Here is a 19,792-nt window from a genome sequence, read left to right on the forward strand (position 1 = left end):
GAAATATAAATACTATTAAAAAACAGCGCAATAGATATGTATCACCAAATTTAAATATAAACAGTATATGCATTTCATATTAACATTTTCATTATTGGTATTAAAATTTCAGAATTCGCTTCTTAATTTTTTCGTACGTACTTGTGAATAACATCTCTAAAATGAAAGTAAAAAAAAAAAAATCATATTTGTAGTCATTATCCTTAAAATTTTATAAATAAAATATGGTTTTAAATTATTTGAATAGCACATTTAAAATATTATTGTGGTTTGATAACATTAATTATTATAAATTTGACCTATATATATATATAATATATATAATTGAATTAGTTTCAATAACGACGTGTCCAAGAGCTTTAGAAAAATTTCAATATTGATTCAATAATGACTATTTAAATTATTATTATTATTTTTAAAGACGATCGCTCTGTGATGGAAGTCAAAACAATATTGATTCTAATAAATCTTCCGTTGTTGTGAGAGAGTGATTTCACTTATTCCTCCTCTCGGACGGATTTGTCCAAAATCCGTGCGGCGTCTTCTGCTGCCAACAAATATAAGTGAAAGGAAGGGGGAAGATTGAACGAAGAAGGGAGAGGAGGGTTTGCTTCGGCCTCGTCTCGGGAGGGATCGGATCCATCGATTCCCGATGGCGGCGTCGCTGCTGGGGGAGGACGGCCGGGGCTACGAGCTCGCGCGGCGGCTCGAGGGCTGCGGCGCGTGGCGTGCGTGGCTGGGCGACGCCGCCTACTCCGCCTTCGCCCACAACCTTGCCTCCCCCGCCGCCTGGGACGCCTTCATCTCCCCTTCGCCTTCCCCCTCTCGGGCCCACCTCCACCTACAGCTCCGCGTCCGCGCCCTCCTCTTCGACAAGGCCTCCGCCGCCCTCTTCCTCCGCCCAGCCCCCGCCGCCGGAAACAGCGCCCCTTCCCTCGCCGACCTCAACCCCGATTGTAAGCCGTCCCTTCCCCTAGTTTCCTTCATTTAGGTTTCTCGGGAATAGAGCTGTTTCTTACCTTTCCCCGGTGGATGAAACAAAAGCATCGACTTTTTTTACGATTGTTTCTTCCTCTTGCGGCTTTAATTTTTAATTAAATGTTAATTTTATACGTAATTAATCATAATCAAGCATCTTTAAATGCAAGGAAGTCGAAGAAGGGATTATCTCTGTTAACCGGTGGGGTTACGGATCTCGTTACGCTAGCTATTCAGAGACAATTTAGTAACTTGATCCTCTGATTGATATTCTGAAGAGGACAAATCGTAACATCGTGTGTGTGCTGTGAATGATCTACAAATATTTTGCTGATATGTGTTTCTTTGTTTTGCTTTTTTTCAGTTATAGCAAGTAACTCATTTTTGGACTTTTGACCATGTGACCTGATGATGAGGTTCCAACTATCTACTATGTGTTGTCTGTTTCTTGTTCCAGTGTTGGATGAAAATGTCTTTTAGGAAATCACTTGTTCATATTTTGGATGCTAACTGGATTCATCCATTCTAGTGTGATTTTTGAAGGGTATATTCTGATAATTTTGAGTATCTTTTCAATGTATTCATGGAGGTGAGTACTGAATAGTGTTAGCTGATGGAAACATGTTCTTACCAGGATGTACAATCCAATGGAAGAATATTCGTACTAGAATGTATGTCATGTATAAGGTTATCGTATTCTTGTGGTGTATTTGAACTGAATATTCGGTGACTAAATTGTTGCGAACTGTGACTAAAGAAGTTGTTAGAATTAATAAGAAGGTTGTCTACATGCTGAGTGTGCTATTAGATTCTGACAGAAGAATGATATATTACACATTGAAGTATTTTTGCCCATGTGGAACATTTTGGGTAAAGTAACATGTAGAGTTTTAATTGCTTTTACAATGAAATGTCAAATCATCATGGATTTAAGGGAAGAAAAGCATTTGGGATACAAAGTTGTCTACATTTGTAAAATTCCTAGTGTCCCTGATTTGTAAAGGAGCATCAGACTAATATTTTTCAACAAAAGCTTGTTTTTAATTCATTATCTTGGTCAAAAATTGGACTAAGCTTTATTTAACTTCAATTTTCTGCATACTCCTCTATGGTCATTCATACCCTTGGCCCTTGCTGCAATGATCCACCCTTTCACTTATGCCCTCCTCTGTGATTAGGACCACCATGCCTAGATTACTGTTATTCTCTTACCACCATTATCATTAACACTGCTGCCTTTGCTGCAGACCCATCATGTCTAGTTACTTCCTCTCCTTGTGAAGTTCCACGATAGCAATGTGTTCAAGGTGAAGCTGATGGTTCTCTAGTGCCTCAGTAGCATTTGCAGAGGAAGAGAGATGGAGAGAAGGCGAATGAGAGGAGTGAGAATGGAGAGTGACAAGTGACAGAGAATTGCCCTAAACATCCTACGAAATTGTCAAATTCACTGCCCTCAATTGAATACAAAAGTTCCTGTTGGTGTCTGATGGATTGTTACCAGAATCTAGGTGCTATGACATCCTTCTTTGGTGATCTGATATCACCACAACCTTTTCTTTATTTTGTTCAGTGACACAGACTACCCTTGTGGAACGTAAATGAGAGGAGTGAGAATGGAGAGCGACAAGTGACAGAGAATTGCCCTAAACATCCTACGAAATTGTCAAATTCACTGCCCTCAATTGAATACAAAAGTTCCTGTTGGTGTCTGATGGATTGTTACCAGAATCTAGGTGCTATGACATCCTTCTTTGGTGATCTGATATCACCACAACCTTTTCTTTATTTTGTTCAGTGACACAGACTGCCCTTGTGGAACGTAACATTAACATTTTTTGTGTTAACTTATACTGGTTGAGAAACTGAAATGGACTTTATGGTTGTTAATTTATGATTGACAGATTTATGTAATGCCAATTTAATCTGTCTGACATTCTTTACATTGTTTATATGTTAATTTCCATTTTTTTTTAAACATAAGAATAGGCTCTTATATTTCGAACTTTTCACTATCTGTCACTATTATCTTGGAAGCAAGGACTGTAATTTCACCCATAAAGGTATGGTATGGGCAGTACAATTGGTCTAACATTTTCTGAAACCTGGACCAGCTGATTTTGGGTGAAATCAGTGGTATAAGGCATACCAGCTGGGACACCTACTGTACCAGGTGGCACAGCCAAAATTCGAAATGGTACCAGTCAGTAACAGTTGTACTGGTTGATAACGGTCCACTTTCGACTGGTACCATGTGCCAACAGTCGAATTTGATCATTGCCCACTTTTAGAGGTCATTTAACGCCCTCTTGGCTGCCTCCTCTCACTCTCTCTTACTTTCATTCACTCTCTTTCTCACACACTTTGTCGCTCTCATTTCTGTCTTTCTCACTCTCAATCTCACTTCTTACCCTTTTTCTCACTCTTTTGATTTCAAGTTGTGATTAATGGAGGTTGATTTGAATCAAAGTGGCTTGGAATCTTGAGATCAGGTGGTAGTTATCTTCAATTTAAGATTTTCACCTAATGTCTACGTGTTTTATCATAATTTCATGTAATTAGCCTAAGATTATTGGTAATTATTGATTGATTAGGGATTAGTGACTAGTTAAGTTCTAATTAGAGGTATTTTAGCATGAAGAGGACTGTGCAATAGATTTCTTCAATGGGTCCGAAGAGATAATAATTTCTATCTTTGTTCACATTAGCTTAGAATTTCTATTGCGTGATATCTTAGATATACTTTATTGAATTTATATACCAAAAACATATGAGAAGAAAATTTTGAAATAATTTTTTTTAATTTCAACTGATTTTTCAGCCATCTTCTCGAAATTCTGGTATGTCCGATGTACCATGTGTCGCTACATCGATACTGACTGGTATCAATCCAGCCATGGTTGGTATAGGACAACAGTCCTTGGAAGAATTTAAATACTTTATTAAAGTTGTTTTGGCTTCGAGAGTTTAGATGCTTTATTAAAATTATTATGCTTTCTAGTTTTAGAGTAACTTCTTTACAGGATTATGTTGAAAAATGGGGATTAAAATGAAGACTATTAACTTCACTCTCCAGAGAATGATTATCATTTTTTTTTACCCATATTATCATACATCAATCTGTTCTCGATCTAATCATCCATATTTCTTTTCATTTCTGAAATTTAGGTTCCTTTTTGAAACTTTCTTTCAGATCTGCAGTTGCATGGGGATGATATTTATTACTCATTGGAAGATGATCAACAAGATGGTGTTCAACATGAAGTAAGCTCTGCCCACCTTATTAATCATAATGCAGTTGTTTACAACTATACGTAAATGCTAATTATCCATAATTTTGGTTTTAATTTTTATTAAATTCATTTTATCCAAAACTTTTCTATCATATTTTAACAGCAAATTGAATCTTATTTTTAGAAGAATTTCATACATTAGGAAGAGTTGTGTATTGTTATTTTTTTTGCAAAGCAATATATGTATCTTTCTTGTTTAACAGTAGATTCACATGCAACCACTTTCATGTGCATATATAAAAATGTGAATTTCATTTGGTTGCCTCTTGGACACACTGGATGTGATTGCTAGAGAGTATTTAAATATATGCGATCTAGGACCTTTGTTTTTTAATGGGTAGAACTAGGCTTTGTTTCTACTTTCTAGATCAATTCCTAAAGTGGCCATCTGGATGCATATACACTATAACTTTTTTTCTGCAGTAGATCTGATATTCTACATTGGAGTAGGCAAAAACCCCAATGGTCTCTTTTAACCATGCTTCCTAGTTGACAGATAGCTGTTAAGTCTTGTTTGCTTCATGATGCACTGCAGTAAGTTTTTAATTTGGACTTCTTCCTGACATTTTTCACCTAGATGGCCTGTCACTTTTTTAGGATGTAGCGCACTGGAGCTACAGTTCTTGTCACTATAATGTTGTTGTATGTCACAATGCAATTGACTGAAAAAATACCAATTATCACAATGTAACTATTGGTTATGAGATCCAAGATGGCAGGAAGATTGTGAATATGATGCACCACTATTATATTTGACAGCATGTAGGCTCCATCTCATCTTCTTGTATGAATCAATTGCCTTTTTCTTTCCTATCTTTGCAGTCACAAACAAGCTATATGGATCCATGTATTTCGTGATCCGTGTCCCTGGTAGCATGTCTGAAATATTATTCCTAGGTCCGCGTACCACCTGTTTGTGTGTGCATAACAGGAACATGTAACTGTTCATGCCAGCTACCATTTGTAGAAGTTCTGTTGTCCATGTCGTTTCTATCTTCATGGACCTCATGAGATGCATATTATGAGGGTGATGGTGTCTCATTGTCGAACTGGATATATTGCTTGTCACTTGCATTAATAGGATTAATTGACTGTGACACTTTACCTTGCTGTGAAGACCCAAATAGAGAAGATCTTGGATAGATCCACAAGGATGTAGTCTTCATCCTCGCAGATGTAGCTTAGATCCTCAAGGTTCATGCCTACTTTAATTAGGGAAAAAGGTCTGGATGGAAGACATTAAACAAATCCCAACATAACTGCAACAAACAAAAGAGATTACATTAAGAAATTAGGCATGGATGTTTACCTAATTTGAAAGAAAAAACGGACCAGATCTTAAAATTGAACCTTCTTGATAAAGTGAGCTCTTTAAAGATTTGAGAGAGTATGAGAGGAGTGTGAGAAGAGGAGTTAAAGAGGGTTGTTTAGCCCTCTTTAAAGACCCCAAGGAGACCCCAGCATGGGTCTCTTGGAGTAACCGAACCAGAAGGTGGCTTGCTGCATGGTCCAGGCTCAATAATGGGCAAAAACCAAATGGCAAATATGGTCTTAGTTGGTTACCGAGCAGTGATCCTTGAAGCTGACCAAGCCACCCGAAAAGGGCTGGCCCACATCCTGGTTCACTGTCGGACTGGTATTTACCATCCAATATGAATTGGTCATGGTGGTTTTTTGAACCATAATGTCAATTTTCATGCCCTGGAAGTTAATTTTTCCAGTTATCAGTGTCTTAAATTAGAACAGATCTCTACAGGATCCCAAGAAACAGATCCAAAAATTTAAGATATATGAAATCCAAAAAAGGATCCAGAAACCAAGAAAAGTATATATGAGTTTGAAAAGGAAAAAATGGATCTTCAATTTCCATTATTATTATTATCTTGGATAGGTGAAGGATCAAAGTGAAGAGAGAACGGGGGGTGGCGCACACGAGACTCATGTGGACCTGTTGGGGGTCTGCTTTTGGAAATGGTGTTTCATTTTCACTTCATTTGGAAGGTGAGAAATAGTGAAATATATTAGTAGATGGGCACTCAGTTTCCAAAATGACTTCGACCTTAGTTCTCAGATGATGTAAATTATTTCTAAGAAACTGGGCTTTGTGGCGTAAGTTCATTGTCTCTGCTGGTTTTCAGTTCTTTAAAGCAAACAGTTAAAGCAGTTCATCTCCATTGTAATTTCACCTTGGGTAAGCCACTTCCTCCAACCAAGATACCCCAATGCTTTAATAATTATGCCAAACTCTGTTGCATGCTCACTTGCTTGGTGATGATCTGTGACCAATATTGCTTCAACATTCATGTCAATGAAAAATCAAAACATATTCATATTTAAATGTAGTTTCTTGCTTCAACATTTATTCTGTACTGTTGAAGCCTTTGAATTCATGGTTGTTTGAATCTCAAGTATTTATCTCTAAATTATAAATTGTTGCCTTAATTTATTAACCAAAAATCCTATGCATTCGTTTTCATCTATAATTATCGTTTTTTTGGAAGTAAAGAACATATAACATATTGTTTTTCCCCCTTCTGCTAATAAGCAATGTAATTCTTGACTGATGTAGATTCAAATTAAAACAGCTTTCACCACCAGCAAAGTGAATGAGCATTCATATGAGAGGTCTTCTAATAGTGGGCCAAAGTACCATGAAGGCGACAATATAAATTCGTTCCCAAGGCATAGGCTTGAGGATCGCCTTGATACATGGTATAGCCAATTTCTTCGTGAGTACCGAATGAGACATCATACATTCCCGTATTGTGACAAGGAACCACAGAAGAGAACATCCGAGGGAATGTCTATGTTCCTCAAGCTATGTGATACACATAAAAGGAAGAGACAAACATTTAAAGGGGATCAGAATGTGGCTACTGGGGTTCCTATGGCAGAAAATGGATCTTCTATGCATTCAAAGAGTGCTTCTAATTTAACTAACTTGACTGATGAAGACTATACCTTTTTTCCAGAAATAATGTTCCCTTCTAATTGTGTACCTGATAGTGCTATCCCACCAAGCAATGGCACAGAGAAGAATCAGAATATTGAAGTTCGTGAGGTTCTTGATAATTTGCCTACCATAATAAGCCGGAGCCCGGCGATGATTGAAAGGTTTGGCATCATGCCTGAATATCATAAGGTTGGAGGTAAATATAGGGGAAAAGATGGTTCTGGAACGGAGAAAAAACCACTTGGTCCTGAGGAAGCATCCAAGATGACTCGCAAGGTAGTAGCGAGTACATTGGCAAAGGTGGGTTTTGAAGGTGGATCTGAATTCTCGGTGGAAATTTTCTCAGAAATTTTGAGTAGTCATATCTGTAAATTAGGCCGCAGCTTGAAGCTTTTGAGTGATAGCTACAGAAGGCAGTTCTCATCAATTGAGCTCCTCAAGATGTTTTTGCAAACTGCAGGATATAGGTATGTTTGTTACTATCGTGCACTCATGTATGCATCTGATCTCAAGTACTTGGTTGTCTCTTTCTCTTAAGAGACTAGACGTGGTAAACTTTTTCTCCTCAAGTGTCTTTTTTTTCTCCTGTGGTCAAGACATTGCATCATACAACATGAAACATTAGAAAATATATATCTTTCTAGAAGATGTTAGAAACAAAGGTATTGTTTCTACAAAGAAAATGCAAAACAAAAATTAATAGAAAAGGCCAATCGGAAAAAAGGACTCAACATAAGCTTGGCACCTACGGGGTAAAGACCTTTATTTTTGTCCACTTTTTGAAAAGATATTCTGTATTATATGTTTCCCATGTTTGTCCTCAGAAGCATCGGCTCTTCTTAGTCATGGAAATAACTTCTTTCCTTGCAAGGACAAGATTGCTAATCTTGACTCTATCCAAACCCTGCATTATTGGATCTGCATGCACTGGTCTGCCTTTTTAAGTTTGTCTGCAAGTGCTACTGCAAATATTAATTATGCTCTTTACTACTGTTTTCACCACCATGGGTATTTTGGTCTTTGAAACAGCATAATACATGTTCAACTAAACTTCATTTTTTACCAAGAATTGTGCATATCTAATTTGTTCTAGTTTTGGAACTAGAAATTCTGCTTATGTAGAAGCAAGCTTGGTAGAATCTCCAGATATGAGGAATCATGTTGCCATGACACATACCAAATATATCTAGCCATTGTTGATGCATTATGTTCCCTGTAACATGCTTTCATGTTGCTCCATGGAATATGTTTGCAAAGGTCTGACTTTTGTATGAAATGGTACATGGCACTTGGCATGTGTAACTTATGGAAATTATACTGCATAAACAATCCTTACAATTTGCAAAATGAGCAAATTTTATGTATACTCTTCCATTGAGATTGATGTGGTTGGCTTATTATCTAGAAGGCTGATGAAGAATCTTCTCATGCATGCTAACCTTGAGAGTTAATTTCCAATTCTACATCTTTGTTATGAAGTGCTTTGACAAAAGCTGCTTGTTGCCAAGAAGATAGAGTTATCTGACTATTTACTGAGCTCTGCAAGGTTATAACATAGATTGTATTTAAATCACATAGTTTCACTGGTGATAACTTTCTTTGACGATGTGAATAAATTATATGAAGAACAGTATGTTGGCCTATTTGGTTCTTTGGGTTGCAAATCCAAATTATGAGCAGCAAAATACATATTCTGAATGTCTATAAAATAGTAATGTGAGACTCTAGATTTTCAACTAGAAAAAGTGAATATAATAAAAGGTAATCCATTTACTAGGTAATATCTAAATGAGGCTTTTCTCCTGATTGAGCATATGTAGTATTATGTTATTCCTGTATTGGTCAACTTTTCCCCCCTATTCAAACAAGGCTTGTGATGATTTCTTATTTAGCAGTAACCTTGGAATCTTATCAGAAGTTATTAAGGATGGTAATAAGGGCTTCACTCAGCATGCACATCAAAATGTTCGTGTGATGCAATCACCACAACAGAACATGATTTTGCAAGCTCAACAAGTAAGAAAATTCCCCTGTTGCATATTTTATTAGTTGAATACTTCTGCTCCTGGCTAATACAGTTTAAAGAAAAATGTTCTCAAGGGTTATACCAATAAGTTCTGTGTTTTTTCTGTGTGAGAAGGCTGTATAACTTGGCATTGCATTCCTTGACCGAATTAGCTCATGTGGTCCTTGTACAAATCTAAGAACTAAGTGGAGAATACAATTTGTACTATGCTTAATTTTTTATGGTCATGATTTTGATTTAATCATGACAATTGTATATCTTAGTGAGTGTATTAATCTCAGGTACTTTTATGTTTCGAGTTTTGCATTTCCTGGAATGTCTTTGAAGTAGTTGCAGGCCCATGGTATACATGGATTGAACAATATAGATAATTAATGATCGGTCAAACTATTTTACTGAAAGTAAATTGATAATGATCGTGACTAAAGGCTACATCCATTACTGCACGCAATCCTACATAGTAAGTAGTTTGACTATATAGTTAATGAGTGTCTTGATCTTTTCTGGTCATACTGTTGTCAAGCCTGTTGACTCCTAAACCTGACCATCATTTCTTGCTCTTGAGATAATGCTTGCACTGAGGAAGAAAATTGTCTAGCGGATGCCGCAATCCAATTCTCTAGAGTGCTCAAATTATGTTTCTTTTCTGCCATGAAACAAAAATAAGTAGATCTGAGGTCTTGATCAGCAATTCATTGATGAGAATCAATACCATACAATAGTAGTAGACAGTATGGTAGAAAAAGACTATATAGTTCTTTACTTCTTTCAACCATAATATCCAGCTAGATCATTTCATTTAAGATTTTATACCTGTCCTCTTCATTCTCTTAGCTTTTATTTGACTATTGCATGGTAGCCTCATCCTTAATGTTAATATCATTTTATAAATGTAACACAGTGAACAAAAAAAAAGCCTTTTAAACTATGATTGCCTTGCCATTTAAGATTCAAATGTAAAGCTCGAATTTCGTGAAATAGTGGGGAGGATTCCTAATTGTATTGCTTCAATCATATGAAAACATAGAAAATATGGCACATAGAAATGTTTGCACACCCCATTTTACTCTCTCTATCTTTATGATTACTTCTTAGAAGGCAACTTTTTTTATGGCTATAAGTTTTACTTTTTAGTTGGTCCAGATGCATAAATTAAGAAGTTGAGATGGAGTTGAAGATGAAGTGGAGTTGATTTGAGAAGTTAAAGTGGATTTTCCTTTATTGATTAATTGCTTTTGGAGTTCATATACAGTTGTAAGTGTTAATTTTTGTGTCCTTAACATATATAATAGCCAGATGAATCCATGTCATCAAAATATTGGATTAACAAAGAGGAAATGCAATCATCACAAAAGGTAGCCAGATGTATCCTTCCTAGCAAAAAGATTGGAGATTTGTAGGGGAAGCTATCATCAGAAGGGCATTAGAGATAATTATAGGAAGACATACAGATGAGAGTTTCAGCTAACTTCTTTACAATGAGTTCATAATGTTTCCAAGAACAGATTGCAACTTGAAGTTTGAGAATATTTATCTTCATTAGGGTTTTGAAAATGTTTATGGTTATAAGAAACAGGTGTTCTTCCCTGAAAGTAATGTTTTGCAATTGAACTTGCAGTAGATACTCATAAAAGATTCCAGTCTGCCATTAAAATGTAGATACTTTGAATTGATTGCCATGTGTATATCTTATACATATGGAGACGGTTTGTTGGATACTTTTAAGAATGTGCTGGATACCCCTGAAAGTATTTAATCTTCAAAAAGTTATTGACAATTGGACACTTGAGGACATTTCACATATACTTACATGAGATAACTTTCATTTTTCTTGATTATTGATATTTTATTTTCATCAGATTTGTATATGATTGGTTAAATCTTTGTAAATTGTTTGTACTAAGTACTAGTTTATGGTGGTTGTAGTCAAAATAATTATATGATCATCATTTATGATAAGTATTTGGTATTTTATTTATATTCTTGAAGGTACAATATTTCTTTTGTATGATGAATATGTTAGGGTGCTAATTAATTACTTGATATTGTCTATCATGACATGTAACCAAAATTCAAACATTCTAGGAATTGATAAGCCTTGTCACGTATATCGTGCTTATATATTTAAACATTTTTATTTACTCAACCATTCTATATCATATCTTATTTCCAAAGATTTTATGTGCCAACATATCCATGTATCATATCAGTTCCATGTGTGTACATGCTTACTTTTTTCCTCGAAAGGTTGTTTCCTTTTTTCTTCCTCTTGTGTGTGTTTTCAAACAGTAAGAGAACTAAATTAGATGTTTACAATAGATCCAGAGACAAATGCAAATGCAACAGATGCAGTTGCTTCATCCTCAGAACTTAGCATTTCAACAGCAGCAGCAATGGGACAAATTACGCCGCCGTCAAGTAGCCACTCCTCGTGGATCTATGGTCATCATGGACAAAGATCAACCCATGGTGGATGTCAAGTTAGAAAACATGACGGAATCTCCAATGGAGAGCATGTTCAGCACACTTAATAAACAACAACAGTTACAATTACGACACCAGATATCTATGTCAAATCAGCATGCTCAATCAGGCCAGCAGTTTAAACAAATGTCTAATGTCCAACTTCCTCAACTACAAGCACAGTACGACTACGATGATGCATTTTCTTGACATGCTTGGATCACATCTTTTATACCGGTGCTTTAGATATGTAATTATGGACTCTTTGTCTTCCATTGCAGGAATGCGTATAGCATGAGAACACAACCAGTGAAAGTAGAGGCCTCCTTTCATGAATTGATGGGTGGAGATTCAACAATAAAACATGAACCTGAGCACAATAAACTAACATCACCTCAACAATAGAGACCTTCACTATTGGTGGTTATTTAGGAACTTATCATGGTTACTGTCATTGTGCATATTATTGTGTTGTCTATTTTGATTCTAGTCATGTACACATCCTACGAAGAGGACAAAATAGGATTAGATCGTTGTGTAATCCTGAACATTGCAAAGGGCTAGTGGAAGCATCAGAAAATACTGGATCCCATCACCAGAACGACTCTCCTTCCTGAGAATTATGTAATGCTGACCATTGCAGAGGGCTAGTGGAGAGCATCAGAAAATACCGGAACCCATCACCAAAATGACTCTCCTTCCCTAAGAATAGCTCAATTGGGGCAAACACAAAAGTGACTGTGTTTGTTTTTGGAGGCATCCAAAAATTGCAAGACACTTGTTCTTTCAACAGATAGCGCTATCTACATGTTTCCCTGTTACATCTAGAAGCATCAACTTCTGTATTTATATCTCATTAGTTATTGCTTGTACCAATGGAGAAACTAAACACATTTAAAATCATGTGATTCTTATTCTTGGTTGCTGTATATTTGTGCTTGTGGCTTCTCCCTTTGCCTATAATATGCTTTCGGGTGCCACAAAACTAATTGGTAAATTTGTGAACATGATGGTTGTGAACATGATTTCAATGGGCAAAGCATGTGCATCTTATCAAAGAAAACACAAGCTAATTCAAGAGTCAGTGACCCCAATAAAGATTGGGGAAGGCCGCGTTGGAGAGGCTCCTTGCAATTGGAAGAGACATGGAAGCCATCTCTTCGTTGCCAATCCCAAGAAGATTTGCTAAACAATTCATACTCTTCTCTTCTTTTGTGATTCCGAGTATTATTGTCATCCTTATACTTTTATCATCTTTTTGTTGTCATCTTGTTGGATCCATCATGTCTTTCTCACAAGCTGTATCATCTAAGATATAGTCACCCTCATCCTCTCATTTGCATACACGTCCGTGCATTCTTTAGGTTTCTTGATAGTCGAGGCTTGCATGTACTTTGAAGATGAAGTCAGTGAAAGAGTTCGAGTAGAGTTTACGGACGAACAAAACCGAGATTTATTTAGTAGATCACAAGTTCTCACAAGATAATCCTATAATAAAGATCGATGTTTTTTTATCCCTTGACCAAAAACAGATCGATCGGAGGATAAGGAATTCATATTCCGTCAAAAATTAAGAGTTCATTGCTCTATAAATATTCTATGTAGCTCACTGTTTTCATGTATGTGGTAGCTGAGTGTTCCTCTGTTTTCTCTAATATATCTAAATATATAAAAAAAATCTTTTGCTTTGAAATAGAAAATGTAGAACAAGCTTTAGGGTTTTTTTTTAAATTATATTTCAGTAATTCAATGTATATGAGTAAAATATGTTGGATGATGTGAATCTTATGTCAAATATTTTTTTTTTGTTTTCTGAATTTGTTGTTTCATTTGCAAGTCTTCTTCTTCTTCCTCAAAAAATATATTAATAGGAATTGACATCTCGTGCATAGCACGTGCATGGTCAAGTATAACTAAACCTGGTCGAACAAGACATCCGGTCGAATGGTCAGACCCAACCGCTCTCTGTCTCGGTCCAATCCAATTCGACTCAACCCGCGAAGATGGCTGGCGATGGCGACGTCTAAAGAAGAGATCGCAATGATAGTGATGCGAAGTGACGTAAAGGCCCCCACCACATAAAGTTCCATCCGCTTTGGTAAAGACACAAGTAAAGGCTCGAGTCACTCGATCCCCTACTGCCCTTTTCTACTCGGATTCCCTGCACGCCCGACTGCAGAAAAGCACCATGGTTCTCCTCTCCGTAACTGACACGTGTCCAGCGAAAAAGGACCCCTTACGTTCATTTCGTCTTTTCTGACTTATCTTTTATATATAATAATATGTCAAAATAAAAATTTATTTAAAGACATCCGACGGTTAATTGAAAAGCCTCTTACGTTCTTTTGGTGCCAAAAGTTGCACCAACGGTGGATCAATTATGGATCGATCCATATGAAAAGAGAAGAAAATTAATATTTTTAATATTATAAAAAATATTGTTTGAATCGAAAATCGAAGGGTTTTTGTTTTTTGTTTAGTTTCAGAGTTCTATGCAATCATGGACACATTCTGACATGGTCAACGCAAGTGGCCGTAGTGCGAAAACGGACATTCTCCGTACTACCCTCGCCTTGGAAATCTGGTCACCACATCGGCTGTATTCTATCGTGATGTGGCGGAGTTTGATGTTGACTGAAGACAACATCGTCCCGTGAACCGCCCACCTCAATGTTTGCTTTGAATAGTTGAAGGAGGAGTGGGTTCAATATACTCAATCGGAGAGCTTCTAATAACATGGAGATAAAGGCTTTGACTTGATTTAAAGATGATATTTTTGATAATATTGGCATATGACTAGACTCGATATATTTGATTAAGTTGATATATTTCGATGTCACTTGGCTATTGGAGGTGATGATGTGCTGTTTGTTGCGAAACCTATGACGATATCATATGTGTAATGAAAGAAAAAAAAATAAAAATATCATATTTTCATATGAAATAGTTTCTCATTGTTGTGCAAAGGTACGCAAAACCCGTAAAATAAAAAAACCATGTGTGTTAAGAGATGTGTGTTACCTAAGGAGATCGTATTTTCCTGAAATCCTACAGATCTATAAGAGAGGATGAAAGAGGTCAACTGTCCTTCTCTTTAGCAATAATCCACATAATATGGACTACGAAGATACTCCTCAAATCACTGCACAAATCTTCTTTCCACGCGCACCACGGGATAGAAGGGGTTGGCCCTTCTTGTTGTTCACACACCCTAAACAGGGGCTGTTGGTTGAGGAGGAGAGGAGAAGAGGAGAATAGGAGGTGGTAGCCAAAAAAGGTCTAGCTTATAGCTCTTTGGTTCCCTCCTATTTATAGAGGTCTCTATAAACTTACCTTAATGAATCCTACCGTATTGGGTATTAGATATACATCCAGCTACCCAAGCCACTTAGATTAATGTATCTCTATCCAATAATCTCTTATTGGCTCTTATTAGATCTCATCCATAGGATCCAATAATTCAAGGGCTTATTGGATATCTAATAAGATAGGGACTCCGACGGATATTTTATACTCGAACTTCTACTCATTGCAACACCTATCATATATATGGGGAAATCTAGGGGTGACATCGCATGCGCAGCAAAAGAACAGAAAATAAAAATCCTAAATTAAAAAAAAATATCATCGTACGAAGATTAGTACGTACAAACTCGTGAAATTGAAAACCACGTGTGAGATAGTTATGTTACTTAGGGAGATCATATATCCTAAAATCCTATAGACCTGTAGGAGAGGAAGAAGGAGGTCAAGTGTCCTCCTCTTTAGGGGTGATCCACACGGTAGGGGCTGTGAAGATATTCCTCAAATCGTTACCCAAATCTCCACACCTACTATCTGAGGAGGATAAGGGGAGAGGAGAATAGGAGGTGACAACTAAAAAATATAGCATATGAGACCAGCAGGTATGACATGTTCCTCAAATTGCTGCTCAAATCTCCTCAAATAGCATTTACACTATATCCCTAGTGTCTCCACACGAGCAATTATGAGACTAGCTATCTTCATCATATGGATGAGTATATAGTACATCAATCTATCTGGTTATCTCGATGTCTCTCTCAAATAATCTATGATTAGGATTATTTAGGGTCTGTGTTTAAAGGTGAATCGGTCTCATTATCGTGATTTCATTATGATCTAATTCTCATTGCACAAATCCATGGACATCATAATATATATGCAATAAGCAATATAAAGTGAGAGAATGTCATAATAATAATAAGCAAAAAGATTACATATCATGTCACACGTGTCCTCACTCACGTGATTGGCTTGTAGGGCACCAATGACTAGTACAAAGAGTGGAGTACTCATACAGGACATCCTTGGTGTCTCGAGTCTAAGGACCAAGTATACCATTAGGAAGACGGAATCACTATCTGACAATGGGGTATCATCAACTATCTAGCATTCCGTGAATGAATTAATTAGTAAGCTCATTCTTTAATGAGCACATGCACTATAGCCCTAGTGTCCTTGTTGTCCCTCTCGAATAACCTATGACTGAGATTATTTAGGGTCTGTGTTTATAGGTGAATCGGTCTCATTATCGTGATATCATCACGATCCGATTCCCATTGCATAAATTAATAGAAATCATAATATATGTAAGAGGCAATATAAAATGAGAAAAATAACAAATATATAATAAGCAAAAAAAGTCTGTATCATGTTACACGTGTCATCACTCACGTGATTGGCTTACAGTACACTTATAACTAGCACTATTAAACTAGAGTAGTAAAGAAGTACAAGTGTAGGAAAGAACTACAGATGGATATAGTAAAAGGTACACTTGAGTGGGTTTGAGATGTACTAATATACATCTAGTAATGGATGATTATTGTAGTAGATCACATTACAGAATGAGCAAGATTTTAGAAAAGAAAGATAGACTCAATAAAATAGCATGACATGATACAAAGATCATTTGAGTTTAAGAAACAGAATATTAAAAAATATTATGTTTAATAGAGTACCCAATAAAAATGCAAGGCTTAGATCTCAATGTTAACTTATGTGAAGTAAAAAGGAGTAATTGAGGATAATATAAATAACCATATATTTTGAGTTTTTGAAGGTTAGGGATTTTATGAAATAATTTTTCAAATGATGACTAGTGTTATACGATTGGGGTGAGCATGCAGTTAATGCTAATCGTAGGTACTTTATAAGCCAATCACGTGAGTAATAGCATATGTGACACATTGCACGATCTTTTAACTTATTAATATTTTCTCACTTTATGTTTCTTATTACATATATTATCATGTCTATGAATTTGTGCTATGAGAATCAGATCATGATGAGATCATGATAATGAGATCGATTCGCCTTTAAACACAAACCCTAAATAATCCTGATCATAAGTTACTCGAGAGAAACATCGAGATAACTAGACAAATTGGTGTACTATATACTCGTCCATATGATGGAGATGGCTAGTCTCATATTTGCTCGTGTGGGGACACTATTAATACAATGCAGGTACTAATTGGAGAAAGAGTTCATTGATTGATTCGCTCATAGAATGTTGAATATTGATGATACCTCATTGTTAGATAATGTTTCCGTCGTTCAAGTTGTATATCTGGTCCTTAAACTTGACACACTAAGGATGCCCTAAATGAGTACTTCACTCTTTGATACTGAACTTATAGGTCTAGAAGTTTCATATCTAGCATAGCCGGTCATCAGGAGTGGCAACCAACCTTACATGGGTAATTAAGTATCGATAGAAGATCATTCACTCTCAGTATTATGAGATGAATATCCTATGTATTTTTGCTCAAACAAATCCTTGGCTAGGATTATTCGAGAGAGAAAGAGTTCTCTAGAAGAATCTGATTAGAATGAGACTCAAGTAGATTTCGTATGAGCTTGATAATACCATGCTCGATATATGGTCTCTAGAATATTAGATGGATGAGGGACTATAGATACATGGTAACTGAGGATGGATATGTTTAATGGATTAGATTCCCTTGTATTGTCCGGGGACTATGGCGTAGTGGCCTAATACATTCGTATTCAAGTAGTCGAGTGAATTATTATGAAGATAATAATTCATTGAGCTAGAAGGAATTATGACATGTATGACTTACGATCAGCTCGATATTGGGCCTAGAGAGTTGCACGCATATGTTAGGTATTGCGATGAGTAGAGGTTCGAATATAAGATATCCATTAGAGCCCTTATCTTATTAGATATCCAGTAAGGCTCTGAATTATTGGATCATATGGATAAGATCCAATAAGAGAAAATGTGAGATTATTTGGTAGAGATTCACTAATCTAATAGGCTCGGTTAGTTGGATGGAGATTCAATACCCAATATGACATGATTCATTATGGTTGAGTTAAGATGGACCTCTATAAATATAAGGGAACTAAATGGACATATGTTAGACCCTTTTTAGCTGCCACCTCCTATTCTCCTCCCTCCCTCTCCTCCTTAGCCGATAGCCCCCAGTTTGGGACGTGTGAACAGCAAGAAAGGCCGACCCCTTCTTGATCACGTGGTGCGCGTGGAGGGAAAGATCGTGTAGTGATTTGAGGAGTGTTTTAATCACATCTACCATGTGGAACACCGCTAGAGGAGGACAGTTGACATTCTTCATCCACTCCTACAGATCTAAAATTTTATAAGGATATACGATATCCATAGATAACAAATCTTCCTTGACACATGCAATTTTTGTTTTACGTTTTGTCTTACGCACAATCTTCGTATAGTGATGATAAATTTTTTTTGGTAAATATAATATTTTTATTTAAATATTCTTCCACTGAACATATGATGTTCTATCTAGGTTTCTCAATAGTTAATAAGGTAGACTATAGTCTAAAAAACTATTGACCAAAAGGTTAGTGGCATGAAATCTAAGTGTAGGAGGGTAGTCTCAATCATGTGTTGGTGCTTTCATTTGACATAGCCAACTAGTTGAGGTGTATATGATAGTGACTTGATATATTGTATATCATATGATGAGAGGTAAGTTGTTAGAGCTTGAAATTTACATCCTTCACTAGAGTAAATTATTTTAATGATATAGTAGAAAAAATTCTCGATCACCTTTCTAAAATGAATAAAGACTATGGTAACCTTAAATTTATATTTGAGAGGATATAGTCATGTATATATAGTGAAATAATTAATAAAAATCATATAAAATCTAAAATTATCAATTGGAGTAAGGCCCCAAACATCACTGTAAATGATTTCAAGTGGGTTGGAGAAGGATGTAGAAGATGTTCCAAAAGGTAGTTTATGATTTTGTATTACCAAAGCAAACATCATAATGAGTAATAATTTTACTTAATTTGAAAGTTAGAAGGGAGTAACGAGAATTTAGCTATTATTGAATGGAGGATGACAGATGACCAAGATAACGATGTCACACATCGATCGGAGCAGTAATTGAAGCAAGAACAATTGATTAGGTGTTTTGTGAAGCTAACGATCAATCGTAGATGTTGTCTTTATTTTAATCTCAAACTAATGATGCCCCAATGTTTAGATCCATTACAAAAGATGAGTCGAAAAAAAACTGAATAGATGTGTTATTCTGTTTGTAGAATTGAAAGATAGAAATAAGATTTCTTTTAGTTACAAAACATATTGAGTATAAAAGTATTTGTGCATAAACTAAGTATCGTAGAACCAATATAAGTGTTAGAGATTTCCTTACCACCACTAATGATGATGTCATCATTGCCTCCAATGATATGATAGAGGAGATTAAATTTGAGAAGTGAATAAGGGAGGTTTTGATCTAAGATGTGCAGAAGAAGACGATCTCTTCTTTCCTCTCCCGAGTCATTCTTTCGATTGCGAGTGCTGATGGCATAATCGAGAGGATGATTGAAGATAATGAACTTTTATCGAAAGGTCGATAGTGTATCTGAGGTGCTAGCGAATTTAGCGATTGACGAGAAGGAGACGAGGATGCCATTGATGATGCTCGGTGGTAGATAGGAGCAAAGTAAATGCCCACTAAGCAAAACTGTACAATAATAGAGAATTATCAGAGAAGCTAATCAATCACTAGAAGAGGCTCATTATCGTTTATCACCTAA

The 19,792-nt window shown here is 36.2% G+C and overlaps 1 protein-coding gene across 2 annotated transcripts; it reads left to right on the top strand.

The window, feature by feature from the left end:
• The first annotated feature begins 516 nt into the window (after window positions 1–516).
• LOC103983007 (uncharacterized) lies at window positions 517–12,639 on the top strand. Of its 2 annotated transcripts, none has more exons than XM_009400129.3 (6): window positions 517–956; window positions 4,169–4,239; window positions 6,838–7,688; window positions 9,114–9,237; window positions 11,567–11,892; window positions 11,992–12,639. In XM_009400129.3, the coding sequence occupies exons 1-6, from the start codon at window positions 653–655 to the stop codon at window positions 12,113–12,115; spliced, it is 1,800 nt and encodes a 599-aa protein (XP_009398404.1). In that variant the 5' UTR covers window positions 517–652; the 3' UTR covers window positions 12,116–12,639. The 2 variants fall into 2 exon arrangements, with proteins under 2 accessions (XP_009398404.1, XP_009398405.1); XM_009400130.3 differs by having other exon boundaries at window positions 9,117–9,237.
• The last annotated feature ends 7,153 nt before the right edge of the window (window positions 12,640–19,792 follow it).

Source organism: Musa acuminata, chromosome BXJ1-4 (assembly GCF_036884655.1).
Source record: "Musa acuminata AAA Group cultivar baxijiao chromosome BXJ1-4, Cavendish_Baxijiao_AAA, whole genome shotgun sequence".
Lineage (NCBI taxonomy): Eukaryota > Viridiplantae > Streptophyta > Magnoliopsida > Zingiberales > Musaceae > Musa > Musa acuminata.